Raw genomic sequence first — 23,164 nt, 5'->3', positions numbered from 1 at the left:
CAAACAAGCAAATGAACAAACACACACACACAAAGATACCAACAAACCTCTCTCTTCGCTCTAGTGGAGCACACGACCCATCAAGTTGCACGTCACACTCTGGGAAGCACCATTTCTCTTCACCGGAACCCAAGCTTTTCTATTAGCCATGTCCTGTCAGGCTACTGTGAAGACAGAGCTGTTTTTCCAGCTAACCACATTTACCCCTAACTTTTCAACAGTCACAATTTCTAAAAATGTAGACTCTGAATTTACTTTATTACAAAAGGAGAAGTACTGTGCACATAATTACTATAGACAAAGGGGTGCTGGGAGGGGGTCAGACTGACCAGTACGAGTGTACCTCACTGAAGTACACTCACTTATAAAAACATGTTGCCTTTGCCATGTGAAAACCGGGTATTTAGTTCTCTGGACTTCTTTATTAGGGCTTTCTTCTGAGCCTCATCAAACCTATTAACCTTGAGATCTTTATCACGATCAAATGGCGTTCTCTCTTGGTGCTTGTTTTTATCTTCAGCAGCCTTACTCTTTAACTTTTTATGGTGAATGTCCATGAGGGACTCTGATCTTTTTGATTCCTAGGGAAAGCAGGAGAACAGAAATAAAAACCTTAGCTCACGTAGGTCACAGACAGTCTACAACCATGAAGCATACTGGACTAGCGCATGTGAATGAGAGATGTTTGCAAACCCTGATGGGGGTTTCTGGATCCAAGACAGCATCCATGGAGAAAACGCACAGCTGTGGGAAATACGATCCAGAAGGAGCGAAGACATCTATTAGCTATACGCAGTGAAAGAGCAGGAAAGCGAGGTAGCACAGTCGTTATGGTTACTTAAGTCCTAATGGGAATATAAACCAAGAACAGGAGTGTGAAAGAACGAGCAATTTAATTCCCACTTCACAGATGACCTGGTCCCTGAAGCCATTCAGGTAGAAAGAGGTGAAGGCACTGGCAGAAGCCAAAACAGAAGTGAACTAAAGAGCACAGAAGCGACCTGATTCTAGGCCTGTGCAGACGGTGCACGGCCAGAGCCAAGGGATGTTTGCTTCGCCCACTGTTCTGCTTGTCTCTTTACTCCAACCTCCCTCCCTCCCCTTCTCCTCTTAGCTTAGGCTGATGTTCACATTTTCAGGTCTATCCAGATACCATTTTCAGACAAGGTTGTACAAAGGCAATTGGTTTAATAAAGTAGGGATTTGCTGTGGACCTCTGAGTAGACTAGCTGGAATGGAGCGACCAGGCAGGGATAGAAGATGATCACAGTGCAGATCAGCAGCCTGATCAAAGCTGGGTGGATGTGCACATCCCCAGTGCTGCACAGAACAGTGTCCAAGGCCAGGTAAAGCAGGAGCCCTTTTAAGGCTATTCACAACGATTGTCATTTAGTCTTTTTACAAAGATTAAAAGAATACATGTGTATGCGTGTGATCCTGAATGAGTTTCTGTGTACTACATGTGTGCAAGAGTCCACAGGGGCCAGAAGAGGGCATTGGAGATCCTGGAACAGGAGTTACAAATGGTGGTTTCTATTGTACATATTTCCCGTAAGAGTGTAGTGCCAAATATTCAGCATGTGAACAGGGGAATGGCAGAAAGGATGTATTTTGTTTATAACTCTAACTCTTAAAGGCCCTGCCTATGTCAAAGAACACACACGAAAGCACAGAAGTGAGTGAAGCTCCAAGTAAGGCAACGCTAGGTGAAGCTGAGGGTGGCTGGTGCAGTGGTGTGAGCCAGCAATCCCAGCAGTGCTGCGAGGATCCAGAGTTTGAGGTCAGCCTGGACTACATGTGAGTTCTAGGTCAGCCTGAGACCCATGCAGTGGTGAGCCTCTGCTTTGAAAAAAACAAAAACAAAAACAAAAAAAACAAACCACAACTGTTTGGGGGCTAGGGTGTAGCTCAGTGGTAGAGTGTGTATGTGTAGCATATACAAAGACCTAGGTTCAATTCCCAGCACTAAAACAAAAAACGTGCTTGCATTTTCTAACCATTTATGAAATTGAGAGCAATTGGCCTTGAATACTACGGCTTTCACATTATTTATTTTGTGTGTGAGGAGCTCAGAGGACAACTAGTGGGAGTTGCTTCTCTTCTGTCCACCCCGTGGGTCCCAGGAATCAGACTCAGGTCATCAGGCTTGGTGGCGGGCGCCATTACCCACTGAGTTATCTCACAGGCCCTAGGATGGCCTTTTCACAGCTTTTGAAAACTCCTTCGTTTCTGGTTGGCTAGTTTGTCTTTTCATGGCATTATTTTAAAGAGTATTCAATTTATCAAAAGCAGAGCTTACACAGTAGCTTCATCTTAAGACTCTGGAGCTGGCTTTTGGGAACCTGTTCCCCATGCTGGAACCTCGCCTAGCTTGATCCAGGGGGGAGGAACTTGGTTCTGCCTCAACTTGATGTGCCATGCTTTGTTCATGCCCATGGGAGGTCTGCCCCTTTCTGATTAGAGATGGAGGAGGAGTGGATGGGGTGGGGGTGAGGGGTGGTGGTGGGGATGGGGGGGTGGGAGGTGGGAGGTAGGTAGAGGGAACGGGATGAGAGGAGGGAGGGGACACTGTGGTTGGTATGTAAAATAAATAAAAAAAGACTATTATCACTACTTTGAACAGTAAATCTCATAGTAATCAGAATTTCACACAATTTCATTTCTTGGGTATATTTAAAAGTAAATGGCAGACATCATTACATGCTCCCTAAACATGTCAGCACACATTCATTAGCCAGACTCAATATTTATTTATTTTCCTAAAAATGCAATGGAATGCACAGATATTAGGTGTAAATTCACTGATGTTTTTGAATTCAAATCCCCATCAGGATCTTGGCCATTTCCATCACTCTAGGAAGCTCTGAGTGTTACTCCCTAGTAAACGCTAGTAAACGCTCCTATTCCAACAGCCACCCCTGGACAGAACACTCACTCTGTACATCCAGCTCCACCCAATGATGATGCTTCTTGCTGTGCCAGATTCTGTAATGACTGACTTACCCCACTGCTGCACTCACTTATAATTTGTTACATTTTGTTGCTGAGTATTTCATTTTATGTCCCTGGGTTTTCTTTCTCTCATTGATGGAAACGTATGCTGTTATAGTGATAGCTATTATGAATTACCTTCTGTTGATATGTTTGCATCTTCTTGAGGCTACTGGAAACAATGTTCTACTTTGTTTCTACATGTTTCCAGGGTCACACTGTAGGTGTCTGGTGTTATAAGAAATACTGGCTTGGAAAGATCTAGCTAATGAATTTTAAGCCATTCTTCCTAAGACAACCCATTCTGGCTACATACTTGTGTCCCACATGTTTCAACAAATTATGTTTATTCTTTAGGTCTACATATTCCAACTTATATTTTCATTTGCTCTTTGGATTTTTATGTTTCCCAGTTATGCATGCCATTTAGATTAGTCTGAATGCAGAGAGCATGTCTAAATGGCTACAGTTCTTCCAGCTCTACTGGGACTTGACTCCTGAACCTTATGTGAACGTTTTAAATGGGCCAAGCCTGGGTAGTTTCCAAAAAACGTTTCATGTGTGCTTTACTGACTATGGTTCCAGTCAACACATGGCCAAGAAATCAGTTCTTACACAATTTTCATTAACTCAAACATCTGGAACAAAGGTAATTTTCCTATACACCCAAGGCCTTTTGGGGGCCAGTGGCTTCAGGAATTAACACTTGTTCTTTGAGATAGACCACTCTCTAGTTTTTGAGAGTTAAGAGAGATTATAACAAAAAATGAAAAAATATTAAATAAATAGTGACCTTAGTTTATAAATTTAGATTGAATTGTGTTTTAAAGTTTTTTCTCCTACAAATCTCCCACCAGACTTCCAAATTCGTTTATAATTTTGAAAGTTATATACTAAGGATCTCTATGAGTGAACAGGCTCTCGCTTTCTGATCAAAGTGCCCCTTAGTAATTAAACTTTGAGTTTATTTTTGAGACAAGGTCTTATTACAGTAGCCTTGGCTGGCCTGGAACTCGCTCTGTAGACCAGGCTGACCTCAAACTCACAGAGATCCACCTGCCTCTGCCTCCCAAGCACTGAGATTAAAAGCATGTGCCACCACTACCTGGTAGGAATTAAACTTTTGATTAAGACTTATAAGAATTAAAAGTTAAAAACAACATATCAAATATGCAGAAGGATCTTATACAAATGTTCACAGACCACAGAGTCAAGTATTGTTCAGGACTGGAGCATAGAAGTGTTTCAAGTAAAAGGAGGTTGTAAAAAGAGAGAAACGGACCGCCGTGATGGCTACCAGGGAGAGCTGCAGGTCTGGTTCAAGCTCATCCTGGTGGTTGACAGTGGCACTGGGAAGAAGACACTTTTGATGGACCACTTGATGAGAGGTCAAGAAGAAGTATACAGACACCCTGCCCGTGGAGCTGCACCCGCTTGTGTTCTAGACCAACAGAGGACCCATCAAGTTTAAGGTGTAGGACAAGCCGGCCGGAAGAAGTCTGGGGGCCTGTGCGACGGCTCCTACAAAGCCAGCGTGCCATTAGAATGTTTGATGTAACGTCAGGAGTTATAAGAATGTACCTAACTGGCACAGTGGTCTGATGTGTGTGTGTGTGTGTGTGTGTGTGTGTGTGTGTGTGTGTGTGTGTGTGAAAACATCCCCATTGCACTGTGTGACAACAAAGTGAACATTAACACAGGAACGTGAGGCAAAATCTATTGTCTCCCACTATAGTAAGACTCGTCAGCACTATGACATTTCTGCCAAAAGTAATTCCAACTTTGGAAAGCCTTTCCTCGGCTTGTCAGAAAGCTCACTGGAGACCCTAACTGGAGTTTGCTGCCACGCCTGCTCTTGCACCACCTGAGGCGCTCATGGACCCGGCTCTGGCAGCACTGCACAGCTTAGCATGATCTAGAGGTTGCTCAAACAACTGCCCTCCCTGGTAAGGATGCGGACCTGTGAGAACGTGAAGCTGGAGCCCTGCATCATAGGACTAGTGAGGCAACCGTCTGTGATGTCAGTGGTACAGTGTGTGCGCCGCCTTAGTTAGCTAAGCAGATCGTGTACTTCACTGAGATGCTGAGGGAGGTGAAGGGGCTTGGGAGTGAATTTCGCAGTTAAAACATACCGTCCCTGTTTTGGACTTGCATGTCTAGCTGTTTGGAACTCAGTTGTTTCCTTCCTGAATTTCAAAGATAAGAATGCTATAGCACATCACGATATTCAGTGATGTTTGTTACTGTCGTCCCTATTCCTTTTGTTTAGAATCAGAATAAAGATGATTTCAAATATGAGAGAGAGAGAGAGAGAGAGAGAGAAACAATAGAACTATGCTAGGTGTTAGGAGATGTACTGCATGCCTTTAATCCCAGCACTTGAGAGGCAGAGGCAGGTGGATTGCTGTGAGTTCAGGGCCAGCCTGGTCTACAGAACAAGTTCTAGGACAGGCAGGGCAACATAGAGAAACCCTGCCTTGAAAAACCAAAACCAAAACCAAACAGAACAAAAACTAAAAGACAGAAAAAGATGAGACCAGCAAAGTGAAAGTCAGAGGGCAGCCTGGCTATGTAGTGAAATCCCAGCACAAAACAAAACCAAGTGGAAACGAGAGAAAGAGTGAGGAGAGGGGATTACTGATGTCCTTATGTATTTTATTTTCTTACTTACGTTGTATGAGGACACTTGTTCAGCCAGTCTCTTATCCCTTCCTGACAATATATTTTCTTCATCTTTCTTACTGAATGACTTCCTTGATTCTTGCATTTCCTGAAGAATGAACATAATAACATCATTTAAAATAGAATTAAAAACAGATACTATTACTTTTACTTAGATTAAATGACAAGAAACTGAACTAAAGCCAGGCTGGTTGAATTCCTCCCAGTCAGAAATAGCTGCACACTTGAGAAGGGACCAGTTAGTGCAGGAGTCTGTGATTTTCCTGAGAAGAGGACAATGGGATCCAAACCAAACCCTCCCAGTAACCCAACTGGAAGAAACTCAGGATGAGTTTGGACTAATAATGACAAAATTTGGGAAAGTAACCCACAAGGAATCTTCCACTGTCTGACTTCAAAAACAGTAAAAGGAAAAACTAAAAAGGGTGTACACACTGACAAAAAAAAAAAAAAAAAAAAAGGGAAAGAACGAAGGAAGAAAAAGAAAATGACACTGTCAGCATGATGCCATGAGTGTCTATGTAGAAAAATCCAAGAAACTGGAACTAACAGAAGCAAGAACAAAAGAACAGCAAAGGTGTGTGACACAAAGTCAAAGAAAATGCACCATAACAGAACCAAAATAAACTCAACACTCCATCTCTCTCTCTCACACACACACACACACACACACACACACACACATACACACACACACACACCCTTAGATTACTCTGCAGTACTTCTTGGTGGCTGTGAGAACAGACAGCACTTGGTATAATTAACAGAGACTGATGTTGTGGAATATTATTTTAACTAGGCAAAGATGTGTTACATTTGTTCCTGCTGCCTTTGTTTAATTATGTAAAGATGTGTTGCTGTTTCACCTTGCCTGCCTAAGGCACCTGATTGGTCTAAAGAAAAGCTGAATGACCAATAGTGAGAAAAAGGACAGGCAGGGCTGTAGGGCAGAGAGAGTAAATAGGAGGAATCTAGAGGAGAAGAAGAGAATGAGGGAGAAAGAGGGGGACATTCCTGGGGCCAGCAGACAGCTGTCGGCCAGACACGAAAAGCAGTGAAGGTAAAGAAAGGTAAAAATGCAGAAGGAAAGAAAGGTAAAAATACAGAAGGAAAGAAATGTAAAAATACAGAAGGAAAGAAAAGTAAAAATGCAGAAGGAAAGAAAGGTAAAAAGCCTCAAGGCAAAACACAGATGAAGAGAAACAGGCTAAGTTGTAAGGACTAGCAAGAAACGAGCCTAAGCTAAGGATGAGCATTCACAACTAATAAGAAGCTCCGTGTCATGATTAGGGAGCTGGTCGGTGGCCCAAAAGAAAAGGCCTGGTACAACCTGAAACACTTGCAAAGACAGAGTGAGAAACAGCAACCAGTGACAGTCAAGGTCAACGGCTAATAAAGCCTAAGTCAGAGAGGGACAAAGCGAGGCTTGACTATCCCTGGCTAGGTGGGCAGCCACATAAACAGCACATCTCTCTGGGTGGACCAGGAAACATGCATAGAGCACATGCGCTATCCATTACCTTCATGATAGCCCAGAGAACTAACCAACCTCATAGCAATTATTCAGCCCCTGTCTAGTCTTTGCCATAGACCTATAAAAACCTGAGACAAGGAAGTTCTTGGAAACTCCTATCACTCTCAAAAGTTCCAATTTTCTTTCATTTCATCCTTTTCCTTCATTTCTCACATCTCTGTAATCCTCCTGAGTAAAGCTTGCTTCCACTTTGCATAATGCCACCAGTACTGGTGTTTTCAACCCTCACTAGTGTGAGCCAATGAACTCAGAGCCACCAACCCAAGTCCTTGGGTCATGTACAACTGTCCTGTTGTCCTCAAAACCCTACATCATCATTACCTTTAAATAATTTCATCTTGTGTCTTTGCAAGTTCAAGCCAAACCAGACAGAATACACGAACAAAAACCAAGAAGGAAAGGAAAATCCCGCTACCTTAGCTTTCCTCTCGCGGTCAGCTGGGGTGTCTGTCCAGATGGAGCGGTCTCCGGATTTGTCATCAGCTCTTCTCTTAAAGCTTCTCGGCCCAAGACCAAAGTCTTTCATTTCTGGAGGAAGCTCAGTCATCCACGACTCTCTTGTAATTGGTTTAGATGAATCCTGGATGAGAAATAAAGTTGAAAACAAAGTAGTGTCTGCACATGGCGGTACTCGCCTTCAGTTCCAGCTCTGGGGAGACAGAGGCAAGCAGGTTTCTATGTATGTGTTCGAGGCCTGTCCTGGCTACATAGGGAGTTCTAGGCTAGCCAGGGCTACAAAGTGAGACTGTATCAAAACAAAAGACAAAAACTCCACACACACACACAAAACCATATACATATGCACACAATCTATGCTACTTTCTAGGGGTAGAGAGTTGACTCTGATGTTAAGAGCACCTGCTGCTTCTGTAGAGGATGCAGGTTCAGTTCTTAGCAACCTCATGATAGCTCACTACCATTTGTAACTCAAGTTCCAGGAGATCTGACTCCCTTTTCTAAGACACCAGGCACGCATGTAGTACATATGCATACACACAGGCAAAACACTCATACACATAAAATACATCGGTAAAAACAACTTTGAAAACTTACGTCATCTCCTTTCGTTAATTTCTCCTTCATTCGCTGGGCCCTTCTTTCAAACTCTGTTGTTACGCTGTAGTTAACCGGTCCTTTTGCAGGCATTGGTCCAACAATATCCTCGTCACTGCTCTCTGCTTCCTTTTAAAACAAGACAGTGTCTTTAATCTAAGAAGAGACCCATAGGTTACAGACAATGATCTTAAACCACTTGGAATTGAGCTGAAATGGATTATGCGTAAACAATAAAACAAACAAACAATTTGTTGCTAGCCCATCACCGAACAGTGAGCTTTCCCTTGGGTTTCTTGAAGAGGACAGCTCCAGAGCATGTGGACAGTCTCATTTCTCTTCCCACGCCATTGGAAAACAAGAAACGAAATAGTGCCGATAACTGGATACCTCTTGTCCCCCGCTCCCTGTTTTTTAGATTTAACTTTCTTTGACTGAGCTATCCACTTCTTCGACCTTGTCTTCAACACCTGAGATTTTCTTTCCCAGGTCTTGTATTCCGCTGGTGAGGCTTACCTCTGAGGCTTTTGTTTGACACCCTAAATTTTTCCAGTTTTATTTCATTTGGGTTTCCTTTAGAGAGTCTATTTCTGTGTTAAATTCTATTTCATGACTTGAATTGTTTTCAATATTTCATTCAACTGTTTGTATTTTTACACACTTCATTGAGGCATTCATTCATACCCTCTTCAAGGTCCTCGACCATATCCATAGTTGCTATTTTAAGGGCCTTGTCTTAAGTGTTCAGTTACATTGATTTTTTTTTTTTAGGGCCTACTGCAATAGGGTTACTGGCTTCTGGTGGAGGCATATTATTTGGCTGTTCATGTTTGTGTTTTGTACCAAGAGTAGGCACTGGAACCATGTTTGATGTATTTCCTGGTGTCCACAACAGGTCTTGTCTTTGTTGGGTAGATTTTCTGTTCTCTGGTTGCTCTTCTCTTTCTGGATCCTAGGCAGATGTGGTGACTGTGGGGCCCCTGGTAGACATTGCTTCTGTAGGTTGATGAGTGACAGAAACGAATACAGATGGGCCAGGAGGAAAGGCTGAGAGAGGCTGTGGTAAAGAGCTGGGGGACAGGGGCCCACACCAAGAGGCAGAGTCCCCAGGGAATGCAGGTGGGTGGGCAGAGGGGCTCCTGACGGCAGGCTGCTACAGGACTAAGCGCAAGTCTGGAAAGATCCTTATGAAGGTCAGGAAGGACAGTGAAAATCACCCCCTGAATCCCCGCCTGGTGTGGCCACTGGGGGCCTCCAGTAGAAGGTGTTTCGGCTGACACAAAGGAATGGAGATGGGTTGGAACTGTATCTTGTTCTGAGTCATATTGATGATGGTTCCCAGATATGACTCCGGATAGATGCTATAATATTCCAAGGCTTATAGTTTGTCCTCGTCCTCAGTAGATTTATTACAATGAATAACAACATGCTTATCCTTTGGTTCTGACAGCTTCTACACCTTGTTTTATTTTTTTTGAGCTCACTGGATGAAGAGTTTGTTTACACCCCTTTCATTTCCCCTTTAACCACTCAAAAGTAGCTTTCTATCTGGAGCTGTTCTTTTTAAACTCATACAAGTGCAATTAAATAATCTTATCCCTTTTATGCTCTTGTGGCTTACTCTGAAACACACACACACACACACACACACACACACACACACACACACGCCACAGCTGCTTCTTACAATAAACTGTGAAATGACATTCTTTTTCCTTTCTTCTTGAGGAAATGGATCTTTGACTAAGTCTACTGAGAAGACTAGATAGCTTACCTCGTTTTATATCTAGTACCTAACCTAACCTGGTAACCAGTGTTATCAGGACCAGTGTTTTCTGCACTCTCACGAGAGCCTTTCCAATCTCTTTTGAATCCATCGGCTGCTGATTCAACCTGAAGTGTTGACAGCTTACCCCTAAACTGTGCTGTCACAACATCTCCAAATTAAAAAAAAATATCAGTGTGTGTGTGTCTGTGTGTGTGTGTGTGTGCGTGTGTACACGTGTGCCAGTGTGTGTGGAGGTCAGAGGACAACACTATGAGCCATTTCTCTCTTTCCATCTTTTCAGGGATGGAACTCAGGCTGCCTGGCTTGTGCACCAAGCACTTTTCCACACTGAGCCAGCTCACTGGCCAACAAACATCATCTTAAGTGTATCTGTAATTTTCTTAGACATAAACCTTTGTGGCATAAGGTAAGCAAATATAAAATACATGATGAGCCTTTGAAAAGAGATGTGTTTTTATTTATATGTATGTGTGTTTTTTTGTATGTATACTCCACATATATGTGGATACACAAAGAGGTCAGAAGATTGTATTGGATCCCCTAGAGGTGGAGTTACTACACCCAGTGTGGGTACTGGGAACTGAACCTGGGTCCTCTGGAATAGCAGCAAATGCTCTTAACTGCTGAGCTATTTCTCCAGACCCTATGATAAACTTTTAAAGTTTTAAAAACCATTAGTGTTTGTGGCCAGGCATGGTGGCACATGTCTTTAATCTCAGCACTTGAGAGGCAGAGGCAGAGACAGTTGGATCTCTGTGAGTTTGAGGGTAGCCTGGTCTACACAGTAAGTTCCAGGATAGTCAGGGCTATGTAGAGACCCTGTCTTAAAAGACAAACAAACAAAACCCAATGGGGGGAAAAAAAAACCTCAATAAAACAACAAAAACAAAAAAACTCAATGAACAAATAAAAACATAGTGTTTGATGACAGGATATGCTAATACTATTTTAACATCTAGCTAATAAGATAGTTTTCATGAAAGTAAAATTTCATCACATCTTGCTTGGTATTTTTAGAAACAAAGACCATGTATGATGTTGAGAGACATGAACTGGATGGAGGATCAGAGAAGTAAACAGCAATAACAACTTAATTGAAAATCAGAATCATAGGCCCAATGCTGTGGGATGGTCGGTATGTCAAATGTGTTGCTGATTAGTCAATAAATAAAACACTGATTGGCCATTGGCTAGGCAGGAAGTATAGGCAGGACAAGGAGGAGAATAAAGCTGGGAAGTGGAAGGCTGAGTCAGAGAGACACTGCCAGCCGCCATGATGACAAACAGCATGTGAAGATGCCTGTAAGCCACGAGCCACATGGCAAGGTATAGATTAATGGAAATGGATTAATTTAAGCTGCAAGAACAGTTAGCAAGAAGCCTGCCACGGCCATACAGTTTATAACCAATATAAGTCTCTGTGTTTACTTGGTCGGGTCTGAGAGGCTGTGGGACTGGCAGGTGACAGAGATTTGTCCTGACTGTGGGCCAGGCAGGAAAACTCTAGCTACAGCCCAAACTCAACTGGGGATAAGACAGCATTTTCATAGCCTGGATGACTTATTTAGTGTCTTCATAGGTTTATTAGCTCGTGGCAGGAGAACAGGGCAGAGAGTGAGGCCTGCAGAGCCCTGGGCAAAGGTGGCAAGATCAGGGTATGAAAGAAATCCGTTGGCAAAGAGGAAGACTAAACACCTCCCTATCCAATTAAATCTGGACAGTGACACAGGAACAGAACACTCCAAAGTGTCTGTAGGTGCACCTGACTCATGCTCCTGGGGAAGGTTTAAGATGAAGGGTATAAGCCAGAGTCTGCAACATGAGACACAGAGTCTGCACCCACTTCTGCACAGCAGATCCACCCACAGAGACACTGGCTGTCCTCCTGGATGGCAGTGTGTCTTCTCTTAGCAAACTGTGTCACTGCTCAGCTCCTTGTCTGGGGACACAAGAACCTGGAACTCCTCTGGGGACGTCCACTGAGCTCCAGTATCTGTGATAGCAACCTTCCTTACAATCACAACAGAAATTACGCCCCATGCTAGGGCATTGGCACAATCCCTGCCCTGTGATTGCAGACATGCTGTTTAAGCTTTCTAAGCCCTGGCATTCTCTTTCTTTTTTCTGGGGTGGCTGTGGTGGTAATAGTTTCTACCAATAATTACTCTACTGTTAGAAGAACCTACATCATTTGCCCTCTTTGGAATCATGAAATTGGCCTTTTTCTAAGTTCTGGGGGAGAAACTTGGATAATTCAAAGCCATTCACTTTGGTCTCATTAGCACTAACTTGACAGACTTACGCATGGGCATCTAATACAATTTTTTTTTTTTTTTTTGGTTTTTCGAGACAGGATTTCTCTGTGTAGCTTTGCGCCTCTCCTGGAATTCACTTGGTAGCCCAGGCTGGCCTCGAACTCACAGAGATCCACCTGGCTCTGCCTCCCGAGTGCTGGGATTAAAGGCGTGCGCCACCGCTGCCCGGCAATCTAATACAATTTTGATTAAATAAACATGAAGAGAGCCTACACAAAACCTTCTGGAAAGTTCTCCCTTCTTCCATCAGAGGTGAAAGCATCCATTCATGTTCAGTGTCTGGACATTGGGAACTGCATGTAAATATGAAGATTTTGACAGACATAAGAGATATAAGGAAATCATTCAGCTGAAGGGGATTAGCATCCCTAAGAAGACAGAGCAGAAAGATGGAAAACTGGAGATGGTGTTGTTAAATTAACCAATCTCATATTAACCTTACTTCTAGCCCTCTTATCAAACACACTTCCCTGATTTTTAGAATGCAGTGTAGACTACTGTGATGGTTAGCTTTGATTGCCATGACACCTTGACATAATGTAGAATCACCTGGGAAGAGCCTCAGTGAAGAGGTGGCAAAATCAAGTTGGCCTGTGGGCATGTCTGTGTGTGTGTGTGTGTGTGTGTGTGTGTGTGTGTGTGTGTGTGTGTGTGTGTTTGTGTGTGTGCAGGTTATCTAGAGCATGTTAACTGAGGTATAGGTGTCACACATCGTGGGCGGCACCATTCCCTAGGCAGAGGATCTTCCTTGTGCAGCAGTTTCCCTCCAAAGTTAAAACCTTCTGTCTTGGAGGGAAACTTCTTAAGACAGGAAGTGAAAAGTAACAAAAATACCGCCCTTCAAAGACAGGAGTATAAACCATAACCCCTGACAACCTTGTTTTGCTAAGTTATCAGGTGTAAGAACAGCTTTTATTTCGTCCCTGGGTGTTCTGACAATGTGTTAAAAGACTCATATTTGGAGTTTCATATCTCATGTGAGCCACATGATTACAGACATCTTTCAAGTTCTGAGTTTGTTATACTTTTTCCTTTGGTTTTCGAGACAGGGTTTCTCTGTGTAGCTTTGGTGCCTTTCCTGGATCTCACTCTGCAGACCAGGCTGGCCTGGAACTCACAGAGATCTGCTGGCTCTGCCTCCCAAGTGCTGGGATTAAAGGTGTGCACCACCAACACCCAGCACATTTTATTTTTTAAATGAAAACTTTCCAAACCTCTGAGTTGAAGAATGATGACACTTGTCCTGAATCCTCTCTGCCTTTGTCACTTTTCTGTGGAGACTTAATAAAACCGGGTGGCAATGCAGGACCTATAAGAGGCCTGAAAATAAAATACACCATTATCATTCTCTCTTGACTTTAAAAAGCTGTTTTCAGAATAAAAGTTCACAATGATAAGAAAGCCAGATAGTAACAAATGTTGAAAATAAGAATTTTTTGTAACATTATTTTTACTAGTATTAATAGTTTTCTACTTCATTTTTAGAAAAGAAAATTTCACTTATTTATGGGCATGTGTGTGCCACAGTATGCATATGGTGGTCAGTGGAACCAGGGATTGAACTCAAGTTCTCAGGCTGCAGGACAAGTGCCTTTACCTGCTGAGTCATCAACCAGACACAAAAGTAAACACTGTCAATCTTTTTGACCCGACTGTATTCACGAGGGTATGTGCCATCTTGCACTTTGACTTCTGCTGTTTTGATTTTGCTATCTACTGAAAATTCCACTGGGCCTCGTAATTACAGTCAGAGCTACTTAAGCAGAAAGTGTGTTCCTTAAGAACATCTCCAGCAGGTACATACAACAGCTGCCTGCAGACAGTGGTAATGCACCACAGCAGTCCAAACCTACACAGTCCTTGCTAACAATCCAGAAGTGATGCAGAAGAACGCAGCCAGTCCACTGTGGCTCGTGGATGAAGGAGAAGGAACTTACTGTGCCAATCACATTTCACTTGGTGTATGTCTGTGGTTCCTTCAACAATCCTTGTCCATGGAAGCCACTGCACTTTGGGAAAAATTAATAGCCAAGATCAACACAGCCAGCAAGGGGCTGAGCTGGAGTCTGAGCCCTGGACTCTTCAATGTCAAATTTCATGAGTTTCAGAGTAGCATTACAACCTGTCTCAGGGAACTGTCATCAATACAAGAAAGATTGCCTCAATACTAAGCCTTTTTGTGAGAAGACACAGGAAACTCCTTTCTTCTCATTTCACACTTTCAGATCCTTTATCCAATGTTTTCCTCATGGTTCTCCCTGGCCAATGCGACCTGCTCAGATGCGACTCCAGTTGTCAGCTGATTTCCAGGTGGTACCTGTGCCCTCAGAGCCTCCTTGACAGGCTTCTCAGCAGAGGAAAAACGTATTGAGAGTCAATTGTTCTGATCCCTTCATAATCTTGTCTTGGCTTCCTAACCCTCTCTGTGTACAATAGTTTTGTATACAAAAGGGCAAAGTTTCAAATTATCAGAAAGATCCAATTAGCTGTCATTTACAAGCTACAAGGGGAGCCTTTTTTTTCTAAGTATAATTCTTACCAGAGCTACACAGACATTAATTTTATGACTTTAGAATTTGTGGAGATAAAATCTGTGGCACAATCTTAGAAGATAGTAAATACATTGGACAAGGCTCAGTGGGTAAAGGCTCTTGATGCCTGAGTTCAATTCCTGGACTCAGAGAATGGAAGGAGAGAACCAACTCCCACAAGCTGTCCTGTGACCTCCACATGTGCGGTGGGGTTAAGTGTGTCCCCCTCCCAAATAAAATGTAATAAAAATTTTAAATATAGTAAATATAATATAGCTATGGCATTCTACAGTTGTATCAGAGGCTTTTAACTCCAAAATATGCTACTATTTATTTCACACATGGGTTTTATTGTCGAAAATGCTATTTTCTTTTTTTAAAATTGAAAAGATTTTTTTCCCATATAATATATTTTGATTATGGTTCCCCCTCCCCCGACTCCTCTCATATCCTCCCCACCTCCCCACCCAAATCTACACCTTTTCATTCTCTCTCCCATTAGAAAACAAACAGGTATCTAAAAATAAAATAAAACAAACAAACCAGAAGAGGACATAACAAACAAGCAGAAAAAACAAGCCAAATAGAAAGCACAAGAAACACATCTAGATACAGAGACACGTTCACACACACGGCAACCTCATAAAAACCCCACAAGATCAGAAATCATCGTATATGCGCAAACGTCTAGACAAAGCACCAAGATGCAACTTTCAAGAGAGAAACTACCATAGACTAAGTACAAGTTGGGTTCAGCTTATCCAAAATCTTGGACCGTGAGCATTGCAAATTTCAGACTCTGAACTCTTTACATATGCACAATAAGAAACCCTGGGGAAAGGGTCTCAAGTCTAAACGTGCAAATTCATTTGTGTTTCATACACACCTTCTGCAAAGAGCCTGAGCAACTGTATATGATACGCTTGGTGATAATCACATGCATAGAACAAGGTTGTGGATACTGACCAGCAGACTTGTGGTGTCATGCTGGCTGCACAAAGGTCTGGGATTTGGAAGCATTTTGGATTGCAGACTTTCAGGTGAGATGGTCCATCTACAATGAGCTCTTCTGGAAGGAATGCGCTACCCCAGGGCCAGTAACTTATCTACAAAAGGCTAGCAGAAGGTCCTAACTTTTAGGCCTCTGGAGCCACATCCATGCACCTATATCAGTTGCATTCCCCTTTAAAGATGTGGAAAGTATTGTTTGTTTGGGGATTATATAAAATGGCAGCAGACTGGGTAGTCTTGCTATACTTAAAAGAAACAGAGTTACATGGAAATTAGGAATTGGCACATGAGATTCTCAGCTCTGAATATAAAAAGAAACAGGCATCTCCTCTATGTGCTCTTACACACTGGCACGTACGTAACATGCATTATATTATAAATTGTCACGTGCTGTTTGAGCTCCCTGAGAAGGGTTCTGGAGGTGGGCCCCATTTCAGACCCAAGCATGTTTGTCTTATAGTGTCCTCCAAAGTCCCTTGTCCAGGGACAGGCTTTTCCCCCACCCTGTGAGACAGGGAAAGGAGAACAGAAAACACCCCCCTCCCCGACTGTGAGTCCAGAAGGAGAGTAAATCGGTTGGGTAGAAACATTGCTCTAGAACACAGCTTCAGCACTTTCCCTAAGCAGAAGACTCTGCTGTTGTTTACCATGCTGTACAGTGCCTGGGGTGGGAATGGCTGACTGGGAGTCTTACCCAGGAGGAGACATTCTGCCCGGGCTCTAGCTGACGTTTTCCCCAGTGTTCCTCCAGGCATTACTGCTGGATGTTGTGTGTCTCTCTGCTGATGTTCTACTCTCTATCTGCTGTTTCAGTCTTCTATTTTCACTTGCTACATACTTAATAAACTTACTCATTCCAAACTAAAAGTATGGCTATCATGAGTCAGTCTCAAATTATAAAGTATTATAAACTTGAAAAAAATTGGCTGACGCATTATACATTATCACCTTGGAGGAGAGTCATCCTGCTTCTTAAATCCAGGAGGAAGGGCTGGTCCAAAAAACCCATCATCGTCGTCATCTCTATCTTGATGTCGCCTCTGTTTTCTGGAAACACAGTAGCATAACTTAAGTTAAACATACATTAAACTTTTACAAAAAGAAAAGCTTTAATTGTGAAAGAAAACATTAACTTTAAGTAGATATCTAAACTTGAAACAATAAATCAACCCAGCCAAATTAAAAAAATATGTATTGCAATAGTTCGTAATCTTTTCCTGGAATTTATCTTCAGTTATTATTTTTCAGGACTAGATCAGTATTCTGTACCTTGTGAAAAATTCAAGATTACACTAAGTGAAAAAAATCTCAGGGTCTTTTCAGCCCTTTTGAGTGAAATGCATAGTTCAGCTTCTATTCTCCTTCTCAAAAGCACTGGAAGTTGCCTTTTTCTGTCTCCTAATCTTAAAAGGGCATCAAAATCTTATGAACCTGTAAAAAACAATGGTTCAGCTTACCTACCTGACCCATGGCCGGTAAAGCTGTATTAGAAGGGAATCATGTATTTAAACAGAACATTCACTGTTTATCAATTTTAAAAAGAAATTCTATGGGCTTACTTACAATATTTAGTTATTTCAATAATATGTTAAGGAAAAACTGTTTCTATATAGTAAACCTTATTGGGCTGAGTATGTAGCTCAGTGGCAGAGAGCTTGCTTAGCCTGCTCAAGGCCATAGGTTTGATTGCCTAGCACCATACACGCAAATCTTAGTAATTTATTAATTCATCCATTCACTTTAGGTATCTCTATATCTACACATTACTAGAATAAGCTGATTTTTATTTTTTTGGAGATAGGGTCTCACTACGTAGCCCTGGCTGGCCTTCAACTTACACAGACCACCTGGCTCAGCCTCTGGAGTGCTGGGATTCAAGGTGGGTACCATCACGCCCAATTAGAGCAATCTCCTTTATAGAAGATGTGGAGTATGTGACATGCCATATGAGAAGACATTTTCCCCATGCGGCACAAACGCAGACACAGATCGGTTCCAGCCAACTCAGGAGAGGCGTGAGGCTTGCTCCACTGCAGATTTAGTGACTGACCTGGCAGTGGGACCACTGTCATCTTCCTCAGACTCTTGATCTCCTTCTTCAGACAAGGAACTGCTGTCCTCATTGCTGTCTGAGGAGTCCGAACTGCTGCTTCTGTAATTAGGGGGCAGAGCGGGCCCTGCAACTGGACAGTGTTGGTTGGATATGTTACAACTCTTTTAATGAGTCCTCCTGGCTGACATTTTCTTTTCATAGCCACAGTTGGCTAGCATTTACTACGGACTTTAATCTTCTGACTATCTACCTACCAACCCATCCACCCACCAGTGACAGAGTAAATACTCCTAGAGAAACAAACATGAAAGGATCAGATCAGTTCAGGTAAAATGTTGCTATTGAAACAGTAAAAACATGTCTGTGTGGAGGGACAATTTGGAAGACAGTGGTCATAGAAGGCCACTCTGACAAGGCATTTGGGTAGACTTAAGTGATGAGACAACAATGGTCATACAGCAATCCAAAAGAACATTCTAGACCAGCAGGGTTTTTTTTTTTGTTTTTTTTTTTGTTTTTTTTGTTTGTTTGTTTTTCTGTTTTTGTTTTTCGAGACAGGGTTTCTCTGTGTAGCTTTGAGCCTTTCCTGGAACTCACTCTGTAGCTCTGGCTGGCCTCAAACTCACAAAGATCTGCCTGCCTCTGCCTCCCGAGTGCTGGGATTAAAGGTGTGCACCACCACCACTGCCCAGCTAGACCAGCAGTTAACCAGTAGGTTGCAACCCCTTTGGGGGGGGGGTCACATATCAGATATTCTGTATATCAGACATTTACATCACAATTCCTAACAGTAGCAAAATTACAGTCATGAAGTAGCAATGAAAATAATGTTATGGTTGGGGGTCACCACAACATGAGGAACTGTAGTAAGGGGCCACACAGCATTAGGAAGGTTGAGAACACTGCTCTAGACAGAGAAAGAGTCAGCAGAAGAGAACAAGCTGTACATTCTCCATAGAGAGAATAAGCTGATGCTCCAGGCTAAAGAGGCCAGTGTGTCTAACACAAAGGCAGGCAAGGTTGCAGGCTTTGGTGCTGTGGGATGGTCTGTATGTGCTCTGATTGGTCAATAAATAAAACACTGATTGGCCAGTGGACAGGCAGGAAGTATAGGTGGGACTAACAGAGAGGAAAATTAAGAGAACAGGAAGACGGGGGAGACACAGCCAGCCACCGCCATGACAAGCAGCATGTGAAGATGCTGGTAAGCCACGAGCCACATGGCAAGGTATAGATTTATAGAAATGGATTAATTTAAGATATAAGAACTAGATAGCTAGAAGCCTGAGCCATTAAGCCAAACAGTTTAAATAATATAAGCATCTGTGTGTTTATTTTATAAGTGGGCTGTCAGACTGCTGGGGCTTGGTGACCCAGAGAGAAAACTCTCCAGCTACACTTTGGAGTTGGCCTCTTCGGCTTTGAATCTGTACTTTGCCACTTACTAACTATATGAATTGGTTTTGTTGTTTGTTTTTTGTTTTTAACTATATGAATTGTGTTAGTTAGCTAAGCTGCCTGCGTTACTTTGTTGCCCTGTAAAATGAGGCTGACGAGGTTTAAACCTGGAGGCCAGGAATCCTCACCAGAAGGAAATACTGAAGAATGCTATACAGATGAACCTTAAGGACATTGTGATAAGCACAACAGAAAGTTACAGAAACCCCTACTGTCTGACTCTACTCACAGGAGGTACTTAGAGCTACACATTCATAACACAGAATGGCAATTACTAGAAGCTGTGGGCAGGAAGGGATGGGGATTTTTGTTCAACAGATTTCAGTTTGTGAGATGAAGAGTTTTAGAGATCAATGGTGGTAGGGGTTACATAAACAGTTTGACTATAACTAAAGCCACTTAAAAGTATGCTTAAAAATGCCTAATGTAGTAGATCCGATTAATATTTTATGAGAACATGAAAGAAAAAGCTAGTGTCTTGGTTACAGTTACTGCTGTGATGAAACACCATGACCAAAAGCTTGTGACATGCTGACAAAAAAAGACTTCCAGCCAGTACAGCAACACTTGCATATCCATGTTTACTGATGCTCTACTCACAATATGGAGGAAGTGGAGTTAGCCTAAATGTCCATCAACAGATAAATGGATAACAGAAATATGGTATGAAATACACAATAGGATTTTATTCAGCTGAGAATAAAATGAAATAAAGAAAAATGAAATCATGAAAGTTGCAGGAAAATGGAAATAACCAGAAAATATTCTATAGTGAGGTAACCATTTCAGAGAGGCAAATATAGCATGTTCTCTCTGATAGGAGCAGTCTGGTTTATAATGTTCACATGTACATCTATAAATGGGGTGTGTATGGATATAAGCTATGAAACTAGAAAGGAGACCACAAGGGGGTTAAAAGTGGTGGTGTTGAGAAATGGAGGACACACATGAGACATAAAAAGGGAAAGGTATAGGGTAAAAGGGCCAGCCAAGAAAACCCACCGTGACCCCGAAACCAGAGCCAGTGAAAACACCCTGGCCCTGAAACCAGAGCCAAAGAAACACACTCTGCCCTTGACCAACTGAGCACATAACCAACCAATCTCTGAGCACGGAATCTAGCCAATCTGAGCCTGTCCAAGATGAGGGGATTGAAATCTGACCAATTCCCACTCTGAAAATCTTCTCCCTGGAAAAACTCTGTCCCGAAGAAGCCCTACGTAAGCCCTGTGCCCATTCAGCTGGCGGCTGCCCTTCTCCACCCTGCCTGAGGCCGCCACTCTCCTGGAGTCCTCCCTCCCAAATAAATTTCTTGAAAGAGTCTTGGGTGGAGACCTTCTTTCGCTGGAGCAGAGCGGAATCTCTGCTGGGAAACTCTCTTTGCAGAGCAAAGCAGAGAAGCAACAGAAACTCCCTTAGGGAGTGGAGCAGAGCTCAGTTGTAATGGCTCTCTCTTGGAGGGGAGCAGGATTGCCACACCCTGTGGGGAGACCATTCCCCACCGGAACCCAGCTTCAGGCATAGTCTGACTTCCCAACAAGTCAGGATACCGTTCTCCTCACAGCTGTAGGTATCCAGGTTATTTCCCTTCATAGCTGTAGGTATGCCTGACTTCTGAAAGTCAGGGTACCTTTCCCTCCAGAGACGTAACACTTGCAAAAGGAAGTTATAGGTGAAGGGTGAAGGATGTAAGAGGTGTGAGGGGGATAGGGAGAAGAATCAACAAAAAAACAAATTTTGTTTAAAAAATGCCATAATGAGGCCAGCCAGTAGTTAACAGTGCACACTGCAGAGCCCCAAAGTTTGGTTCTCAGCACCCCTATCAGGAGGCTCACAATCGCCTGCAACTCCAGTTTCAAGGGACCCCACAACCTCTAGCCTCCTCAGGCACCTGTATTCACAAGAACACACCCATACACAGACACATAAATATAAATAATGAAACCTAAGGCTTTGTATGAGACAAATAATTCAATAGAAAATGAGCAAAAGACTATTATAGCATAATGAAAAAGTGATTAAAAAATAAGAAAAGTGGTTAATTTCATTTCTCACAAGGAAATGAAAATTAAAACATCATAGAATACTGTATCAAAACACTAGATTAAAAAGACAGAAAAATATGATTAGGGAGAACAGGGAAGAATCAGATCCCATACTTGCTGAGGACTTTGGTAAATTAGTAGGACTCTGAAACTGAGATATAACACAGGATACACACACACACACACACACACACACACACACACACACACACTGCACAGTGGCACTCTTTGTAAGAGTTAAAAAGCCAGAATCTACTCAAATGTCTGCTACCAGTAAAATGTGTAAATAAATTGCCAGGGATTTACCCAATATACTTCACTCACACTTCTTTAACCTTAATTAATACTTCTTGATAAAACAAAGAATGAAAGAAAAATGTTTGAGACAGGGTTTCTCTGTGTAGTCCTGGCTGTCCTGGAACTTGCTCTGTAGACCATTCTGGCCTAGAACTCAGATATCCACTTGTCTCTGCCTCCCAAGTGCTGGGTTTAAAGGCGTGCACCACCACTACCTGGCAATATAAAAATTTTTTAAAAATGGCTACACTAGAACTAACATCTGGAAGGAAGACTCTGGCTACCTATGGATAGCCAGAAAAGGAAAATAAGATTTAGAAATAGTTACAATATTTTTTCAGTTTTGTTCTTTCCCAGCTATAGTCATTCCCAGCCTACCAACTGGAATGAACATTAAAGACAGAAAAGCACGAAAGAATGAGAGGCGTTGATGTGTGCAATAGGACGTGCCTATTGCATGGTAAGGATACAAGACATAGTGAAATGGTGGAGACTGACATGTCAACAAGTTATTCGAACAGAGTGTTAAATGTTAGTGTGATTGGGCAGAGAAAAACTCCGAGGAAGTCGTGACACTTAAGCTGGGATTGGAAGGATGTGTTGGAGTTGTCAGGCATATACGTACAACCAGAGCAGCCAAAGAAGCCTATCGTTGAGGAAGCATAAACTTGGACTGTGTGGGCACTGGGCTGCGTGTGAAAGATGCAATGATAGGATGAGAGGCCAGGGGGTCTGGCCAGGGACCAGAGAAGCATAGGATCTTCGGTAAGGGTCTTCTAACTCGGAAGGAATATAGCTACGAGGATCTAATTTGGGCTTCATCCCTGACTAGCTGTGTGACCTAGGCACCGATTCTCCAGTCGCTGTCACCATTTGTAACATACGTACCATGATCTTTTCTTAGACAGTTGATGGAAGAGTTAAATAGACGACCGGACGAAGATTGGTCAGTTAGCACAATCCGGTTCATAGCACAATCCGGCTCATATTAATCGCCAGTTGGGACTGTATCGTCTTTTTAATAATGATCAGGCCCCAAACATCCCTTCGTGCCCAGCTTGCAACTCTGAGCTGACCGCGCCCACTCCGCCGTGCTCGCCAGCCCTTCCCGCGAGTGCAGGAGCCCCCTGCGGCTTACCTGGGCTCAGGTCCCGCTCCTCGTCCTCAGCTGTCGCGTGCTTCTTGAAGCCTGGCGGCAGTGCCGGCCCGATCAGGTCCCTAGCCATTCGCTGCGACACACAGTCGCTCAGCGTCCAAGTTAAACTCTGTCCCGACGGCAGACCAAGCTTTGCAGGCAAGGCCGGAAGTTTTTTCCGGCTTCGTCTGATGACGTCACGCCCGCGATAGGCTCATAGGTCCGACGGCCGTAGCGGAAGTGACGTATAACGTTAGCGCCACCATTGCA

At 42.9% G+C, this 23,164-nt stretch overlaps 1 protein-coding gene across 1 annotated transcript; it reads right to left on the bottom strand.

The window, feature by feature from the left end:
* Positions 1-239: 239 nt before the first annotated feature.
* Positions 240-23,092, bottom strand: Gpalpp1 (GPALPP motifs containing 1). Its single transcript, XM_059273312.1, has 8 exons — positions 22,898-23,092; positions 17,957-18,089; positions 16,855-16,953; positions 13,579-13,684; positions 8,261-8,389; positions 7,623-7,787; positions 5,663-5,761; positions 240-581 (listed from the first exon to the last, which is right to left on the bottom strand). Exons 1-8 carry the CDS (start codon positions 22,983-22,985, stop codon positions 363-365), a joined length of 1,038 nt encoding a protein of 345 aa, XP_059129295.1. The 5' UTR covers positions 22,986-23,092; the 3' UTR covers positions 240-362.
* Between the last annotated feature and the right edge of the window lie 72 nt (positions 23,093-23,164).

This window comes from Peromyscus eremicus, chromosome 9 (assembly GCF_949786415.1).
Source record: "Peromyscus eremicus chromosome 9, PerEre_H2_v1, whole genome shotgun sequence".
NCBI lineage: Eukaryota > Metazoa > Chordata > Mammalia > Rodentia > Cricetidae > Peromyscus > Peromyscus eremicus.
This window is presented reverse-complemented; position numbering and strand designations above follow the sequence as displayed.

What these genes read in the sequence shown, in the direction of transcription:
- Gpalpp1 (XM_059273312.1), bottom strand. Translation starts at nt 22,985, where the DNA reads ATGGCTAGGGACCTGATCGGGCCGGCACTGCCGCCAGGCTTCAAGAAG. An exon ending in GACAGTGGTCCCACTGCCAG is followed by an intron (nt 16,954 to 17,956) that starts GTCAGTCACTAA and finishes CTGTGTTTCCAG; the next exon opens with AAAACAGAGGCGACATCAAG. An exon ending in ACCGCGAGAGGAAAGCTAAG is followed by an intron (nt 5,762 to 7,622) that starts GTAGCGGGATTT and finishes TTCATTCTTCAG; the next exon opens with GAAATGCAAGAATCAAGGAA.